Source organism: Oxyura jamaicensis, chromosome 26 (assembly GCF_011077185.1).
Source record: "Oxyura jamaicensis isolate SHBP4307 breed ruddy duck chromosome 26, BPBGC_Ojam_1.0, whole genome shotgun sequence".
Lineage (NCBI taxonomy): Eukaryota > Metazoa > Chordata > Aves > Anseriformes > Anatidae > Oxyura > Oxyura jamaicensis.
Genome location: NC_048918.1, coordinates 69,286 through 76,470, shown reverse-complemented (window position 1 = coordinate 76,470; position 7,185 = coordinate 69,286). Strand labels below are relative to the sequence as shown.

The window sequence follows — 7,185 nt, the reverse complement described above, 5'->3', positions numbered from 1 at the left end:
CCCCCCCCCCCCCCCCCCCCCCCCCCCCCCCCCCCCCCCCAGGCTGATATTGCAGTGTAGGATGGTGCCAAACAGTTTTCAAGTACTACTTTACTTTGGTCTTCATTCAGCCAGTGGACTGTTTATTTGCATTTGCTAACAGTAAACTAACTCAAAATAATTGTGGTAGTCCAGAACCTTAAAAACTCTTCCTTTTGTATTTGGATGTCTCCAGAATTTCTTGTTTACTCATTTGCAGAGCGAGTTCTCATTTTGGTTTGCTTCCCTGGAAAGAGTGATTGTGCCATATGTGACCACTTGCAGAGGCAGACTAGCAGAGCTCTGTTTGCACTAGTGATATGGGCATGTCAGACCTCTTGCAGGCTCAAGTCACTGTCAGGAAAGTGGAAGAAACTGAGAGGGATTTGCTTCAAATGCGTGCTGTTCTCCAAGCCACATTGCTCATGCAGACACTGCCAGAACAGCACAGGCTGCCTTCTAGGGCACGTAACCAGAGGTGCAGGCTGGAGTGGACTTCAGAGGATTTCCTGACAGCTTAATGCCTGCCTTCAGTTGTGCAGATTTCTCCTGGAAGTAATGCTTTTGTCCCAGTGGTCTGAGAGTTTCTCTTGGGCTAGGCTGAGCAGACTTGATTTCACAATGTCTTGTTGGATGAAAGTCATTTTTGTGCTTTGCTAGAGATTGACTAATCATCCTTTGGTTGTTTGACTAGCCATTACCCATTAGTGAAATGAGCAAGTAGTTACTTGAGCTGTTGACCTTTAAGTGTTTATTGATGGTCTTACTTGAAGCTGTTATTTTGTTGCTAGCTTTTCCTACAAATGCTCTGAAGCCAACTGGGAGGTACTTCTACAGGCATAAATACGTTAAGAAAAGTCAGAGCTACAGACAATTCAATTTGAAAATTGAAATTGTAATTCGAAAAACTGAAAGCTACAGACAATTCAATATGAAAAAGAGGTAAGGATCTTGTGCGGAACAGAAACTCTCTTATTATTAAAAACCCACTGTTCTGCTTTCCTTAATCAGGACTTCCACACTGTAATTAATAAGCACTCCTGATTGTTGCTTTCTGACTTACTCAGGAACCTGTTGGTTTAGCCTGAATTTGACTTGACATGTAATTGTGAATTGATATCTGTAAATGGCTTTAAGTTTTTAAAACACAGTTTTATCTTTCCATAAAGTCCAGGAAAGGAGGCACAATGATAAGTTTATAGTATATCTGCTACAATGACATAGCTCAACAACATGCAAACTATTTACTTGAGGAGTGTAGTATCAGTAAGTCTGCAGTGGTCCCAAAGCAACAAGAGGCTAGTCGTATCTCAGGAGCAAGTACGACCTGGCCTGTAATATTCTTTGGCTGTCAAAGCAATAACAGTACATTATGAGCTGCAACTTCACTTTAAGGTTAAGGGCTAGACCTTGCAAATCCCTGTCCTAAAAATAATGGAAAGCAGCATTGTAAAATCCAGCATCTGGAAGCTAGATGTTTCCAAATGGAGGAAGAGCTGCAGCTTTTCTGTGATGGTAGTAATATGAAATCAGAGCACTGAGGATCTCATGGGCCCTACATCACTTGGAATTTTACAAGTGGGATTGAATGTCTTTTAAAAAGCTCTGCCCTGCGTCAGCCATAAGAACTAACTTGCAATTGGGCCTTAGCTATAAAAATGAATGGAGGAGGTATCTTACTGGCTGTCAGGTGCGTATCCCTAAAGGGTCTTTTTAGCCAAGGGCAAAAGTATGGTCACAGCAGAGGGTAGACTGAGGTCTTAACCTCTTCCTTTTTAAGGGTCTTTTCAGATCCACATTGAAAATCCCTTGATTTTGACAAATGTGAGGAAACATGGCAAATGTGGAGATCAGCATCTTCTCGTTGTTGCATCTAGCACATAGGAACAAGACTGGCTGAAGTGCAGCATCATCAATGAGGCAGTGGGCCAGGCCCAGGTGAGTCCACCCCCATCCTGAGCCTACCTTTCAATTCTCCAATGTTAGTCATGCTTTTTCTGATCCCTTAGGTTTGCCTACTCACCTGCCCTGCTTACAGGTGTAGTTCTTGATGGTATGTTGGATCCTGTGAGGGATGGTCCTAAATTGTTGTGGGTGTTAATGGAATATTCACAGCCATACAGTACAGCCAAGCCATACAGTAGACCTACAATAAAGGATAGAGAAATGTGTTGTGACTGTTCAGTGTATAGACCAGTGTATAGTCTTTTCTTGAGAGTCCTGAATTCATTTTAGGCTTGTTAAAGTTGTTCCTGTATTCCTGGAACTGGTCTCTAGTGAATTATGTTGCAGGACTAGGGAAGAGTGTCAGGCTCAGAAAGATGAATTGAGGATTTGGAACCAACCTTTGCAGGTTGTGGAGCTGCTTAGTGCATTAGACAGTCTTCTGGGAAGCTTTCTTTTGTAGGTGATGATGGCAGAAGATCTAGGGTGGCTGCAAATTCTCGGGAGAGGCTCCCATCCCCTAGAACAGATTTTCATGTGCAAATTTAGCTGTCACTTGCCTAGTAGAGATTTCTTCAGCCTTGCAGTCCTGAGTGCTGCAAAGCAAACCAGCTTGTTGGAGAGCCAGCAAGCTGCTTCCGCACCTGCAATTCTGCAATTTTATGTTTCCAACAGTTTGTTGGGGTCAGGAAGAGCCCTTGACTTCCTGTGTCATGCTGGAGCAAAAGGTTTCCCTGCTAGATGGCTTCCCTCTGAACTTGTTGCACTGGCATCAGACTGATACTTAGCCCTCTATATGGTCCGTTAAGAGACCTGGCCCTTCTCCTGGTCTCACATCAATGTGGGCAAGTTTCCGTAAGTTTTACTGCTTCACTGCAGTGGGTAAAAGCAGAGTCAGGTCCTCTCAATAAACTCTTAGCCTCCCATGTGATTGTCCACGCCCAGCATCTCTGGGGCTGAGTGCACACACCCCACTGTAGATCTCGGGACAGCCAAGAAGCTTGGGAGATCCTCTGTGAAAATGGCCAAATAGGGTGGGGGTAATTTAAATTAATTGAAAATTGAAAATTATTTCCCTAAACAATGGAAAGTACAGCTATAAACTCCTGCCAGCATTACTCAGAGATGCATTTTAAGGAAAGTTGTCATCTCTTCATTTGTGCTATGTTAGAAGCTTGGAAGTCCCCAGCTCTGGTTCTGCTAGGAGCTATCTAAACACATGGGAGAAGACATCTCTTGTTCTGTAGAGCTAATAACATATAAAAGCAAGAATTAGGTGAGTGATCAACAAGAGAACAGGTTCTGTGTAACGAAGTGAAGGCTGTTCCTCAAAGAGGGGTGAGAAAGCACAGGCGTGTAGGAGAGGTTCACTGGGTCTGGCCCACACTTCTGTCACGTAATGAATACTTGTACATGTCAGTACTACAGCTGCTTTCCTGCAGTCAAACTCCACAGGGATAATTGCACACGCCCAACAATTTAACATTTGAATGTGAGTGGATAGAAGTATCGTGTGGCAGTTGCACGTGATGGTTGCATTGAGAGGAAGAGTGCATCTTTCTTTTCAATATCCAAGCAAGCTATGTGTGCACACAGTGTGCATGACTTAAACCAAAATAATCCCCCAGGGTGTCTGGGCAGGGTGGTAATGTAAAAGGAATGCAGGGAGTGTAATCAAAAGAGAGAATAAGCATCCTTGGTAAAACTCCTGCCCTGGTCCCCACTGTGCAGTTGCATGCCCTCTGCTCTGGGTGCAGTCTCACCTCCCTCCCTCCCTGGGAAGGGCAGGCCCTTCTTGCTGCCTGTACTTGTCATGCCAGTCACACGCGTGCTGCTGTACAGACTAACACCCTCAACAATAAATCTAAAAGATTAATTACCAAAAAAAAATAAAAAAATAAATCCCACAGTCTCACTTGTGGCATTTGAAATGCGTCTCAACTGTGCTCTGCTTGAGTTATTCATAGGGAAAAGAAATAACCTCCTGAATCAAGCAATTGAGAATGCAAATATACCAGCCTAGCTCAAAAAAGAAATCAAGATCTATAGTGTCAAAGCTGATTAGCATCCAGTTATGGGGTACTGCCCTGAGCCCAGAGAGAAAATTTAGGGACAACTGGGCTTAACACTGTGGGATGAACTTTCTAAATTTTGCACAGAAAGAAATTATAGTAATGTTGTTGTCTGTATCATGACAGACCATAAGATATTTTTTCTTGTTCTCTTCATGGTGACTTCCCTTCCTCTGGAGAGATCTTTCAGCCTTTTGTTTCCTGTTGCTGACCAGCTGTTTTTTGTGAGTTGAGGTTTTTTTTGTTGTAAAATTGAAGCTTTCTACAGCCAGTGGAACAAAGATTTTCTTTTTTCTCTCGTGAACAGGGAGGGAAAGTGCATTGAAGCAGTTTCTCATGGGAGTGGGACTTCTGCCTGCAATAAGGATTTTCCACTTTATTTTGCCTTTTTACCCCTTTCCTCAAAAACAGGGATGCTTTTTCCAGAAAGACTAGGAATTATGTCCTGATCCCTTTCAGTCCATATACCAGCAGTAGGGTGGGAAATGCAGCATTTGTGAGTTGATTTGGATATATTCAGAGGAAAAAAGCGAAACAAATCCCAATCTGATCTTTGTTGTTATGTCCTGATGAACCTAAAACCCTCTATAATGTTACTCTTTGTATGTTGCACATGTCAGAGGGGAAAAATGAAGCAAATGCTTTCCTGTTAAGTGGTGTTCATCAATTATGACCCATGAGCAGGAGTGTCAGTGTGGCTGGAAACCATGATCGTAGTAACACAAAGGCTGCATGCCTGAAGAGCTGCTGTGTATCATGGTTTCTCAACTATTTTTCATACAGGCATCACTGTCTCTTCTTTCTCTTCTTTCCCATTCACTCTGTTTCCCAAATGGGTGGCCTGCACAAATGCCCAGGAGACCTGAGCTGTTTCAACATTTGCTGGCTCTGGACAGGATGAGTGAGCCTGTTATGAGGGTAGATTTCTGGATGCCTAATGTGAGGTGTGGCCAGGGCCTTGGGTTCCTAACCCACCTTGACAGATCAGGTGTTTGGGTGGGTTTGTTGCCACTGCTCAAGTTAAATGTCTTCCCATAGGATTAAGGCTGTTACTGCCACTAAATCAGAGCCAAGTCCTTTTAGTCTGGTGGCTACAGGTGCCTTAACATAGAAATACATGGGATATTGTACTGGGTCTGGCTGGGATGTTAACTTTCCCTGCAGCAGCCCATACAGTGCTGCGCTCTGCACTTGTAGCTAGAACAGCAGTGGTATCACACCAGTGTTGTGTCTGCTGCTGAGAAGTGCTGGCACAGCATCAGGACTCTCTCTGACCCTCCTAGGGGGTGGGCAAAAAGTGAGAAAGAAACATCAGCAGGGCAGCTGACCTAAACCAACCAAAGGGATATTCCATACCATATGATGTCACACTCAGCAATAAAAGGTGGAAAAAGGAAGAAGAGGGGAGGGGTGGGCTCTCGTTGCGAAAACGTCTGTCCTCCTCCCGAACACTGGCTACGTGCGTTGAGGCCCTTCTTCAAGGACGTGGTCAAGCATCGCTCATTTGTGGGAAGTAGAGAGTAATTTCTTTCCTCTGCACTTCCACATAGCCTTTACTTGTTTTGTTTAGTTATTCCCTTTCCCCCTCCCTTTTCCCCTTTCCCTTTTTTCCCTTTAGTTGAATTGTTTAATTAATAATAATATTTCCTTAATTATATATATATATATATATATATATTTCCCCTTTTTAATTAAATCATCCTTATCTCAACCCGTGAGTTGTTCTTTCCTTTACTTCTTCCCCTCCTCATCTGAGGAGGGGGAGTGAGAGAGCGGTTGTGGTGTTCAACTGCCTAGCACGGTAAAACCACCACAGATATTCAGCCTTGTCTTCTCTTGTCCTGTTTGTTCAGTGCAGGAACAAGTAAATTCTGTTACTGTTTGCTTACTCTTCTCTGCTGGGAGAGTTGCAAGTTGAAGGAGGGAGGCAGGACATAGACATCAAGTAATTGTTTCATGTAAAAATAATATTTTTGAAGTAGTTGATATATGCAATGTTCACTGTTGTCCTGTTTAGCTGATGGTGGTGTAACAATGATTTCTGGAACTTAAAATGGATATAGGTGTGGTTCAGGAGGAAGGTGGGGGGACTGTGTATCAAGTTAATAAGCTACATATATTGCAAAGTTTTCCTCATGTTGGGACTTTTCTCCCCAGTTTATCTTCAAGTCAATGCATGAGATAAAGGAATAATATATCAGCACCACATCTTGGTGAAAACCCACGTTTCCCAGCATCCTCTGCACATCAGGGACTGGGCAAACTTTGCCCAGGACAGAGTCTTTCTAAGTTAATGCAGGTAGAAAAGGGGGAGGGTAGTGATTTCAGGGACGTCTTAGCAGGACTCATGGCACCAGTACTAACCACATTAGAGTTACTATTTTCGACTTGGAGATATTTTTTTTCTTGAAGTAATTTTGTCTTCTGGCTGTCTTACTCGTAAATGCTCTTTGGATTGCTCTATTGCTTGTGGAGTTGTTTCAGCTTAATTGTACTGTATATGGTGGTTGCCTTCCTCATATTGATAGTGAAAGGGTAACTTGGTCTGTATGCCTTATATATACAGAGAAGCAGAGTTTATATACAGCTCTCCCATTTCTCTGAACCATGAGCCAATTCTCCAACACCTTCAACGCATTTCTCTTGTTTCCTCCCAAGAATGCCAGGACTGGTGGGCAGCAGGTTGTAGACAAAACACTTCTACGCTGCCTGCAAGTTGCACAGCATGTTCTTCTGTGAAAAGCCTTCAGATTGTGACAGACTTTGGAGAACTATCAGAAGAACTCCAGAGGTCTCAGCCTTTTCTAATCAAGGTAATGTCTGGATTCATAAGGCTGGATGCTTAGTCCAAGTTGAATAATACCAGCCAAAGAACGCTGCCATGTATTTTCAACCACAAACTCAAATTGTTTATAGAGGTAGAACATATATCTAAAAATACATTTATCCCCATTTTGAAGATATCAGGGGGTGGAGAGCTCTCTGCAACCTTAGCAAGTTGTTCCTCTGAGTAATTATCATTGTGGTTGAAAACTTAACAATCTAGATGGCTGTTACTCTTGGATGTTCTTCAGTGGGATGAAAATGGGAGAGGGGAGAAACCCCAGGTGCACAGTTTTTTTTTTTTTTTTTTTTTTTTTTTTTTTTTTTT

The 7,185-nt window shown here is 43.0% G+C and overlaps 1 protein-coding gene across 4 annotated transcripts in view; it reads left to right on the top strand.

Annotated features, from left to right (window-relative positions):
• C26H6orf89 (chromosome 26 C6orf89 homolog) overlaps positions 1-7,185 on the top strand; it is a 25,495-nt gene that overhangs the window by 10,943 nt on the left and 7,367 nt on the right. For all 4 annotated transcript variants that reach the window (XM_035347174.1, XM_035347170.1, XM_035347173.1 and 1 more), the window contains one exon: positions 6,693-6,847. In XM_035347174.1, the coding sequence (XP_035203065.1) occupies positions 6,693-6,847 (155 nt within the window). The remainder of the gene's footprint in view (positions 1-6,692; positions 6,848-7,185) is intronic.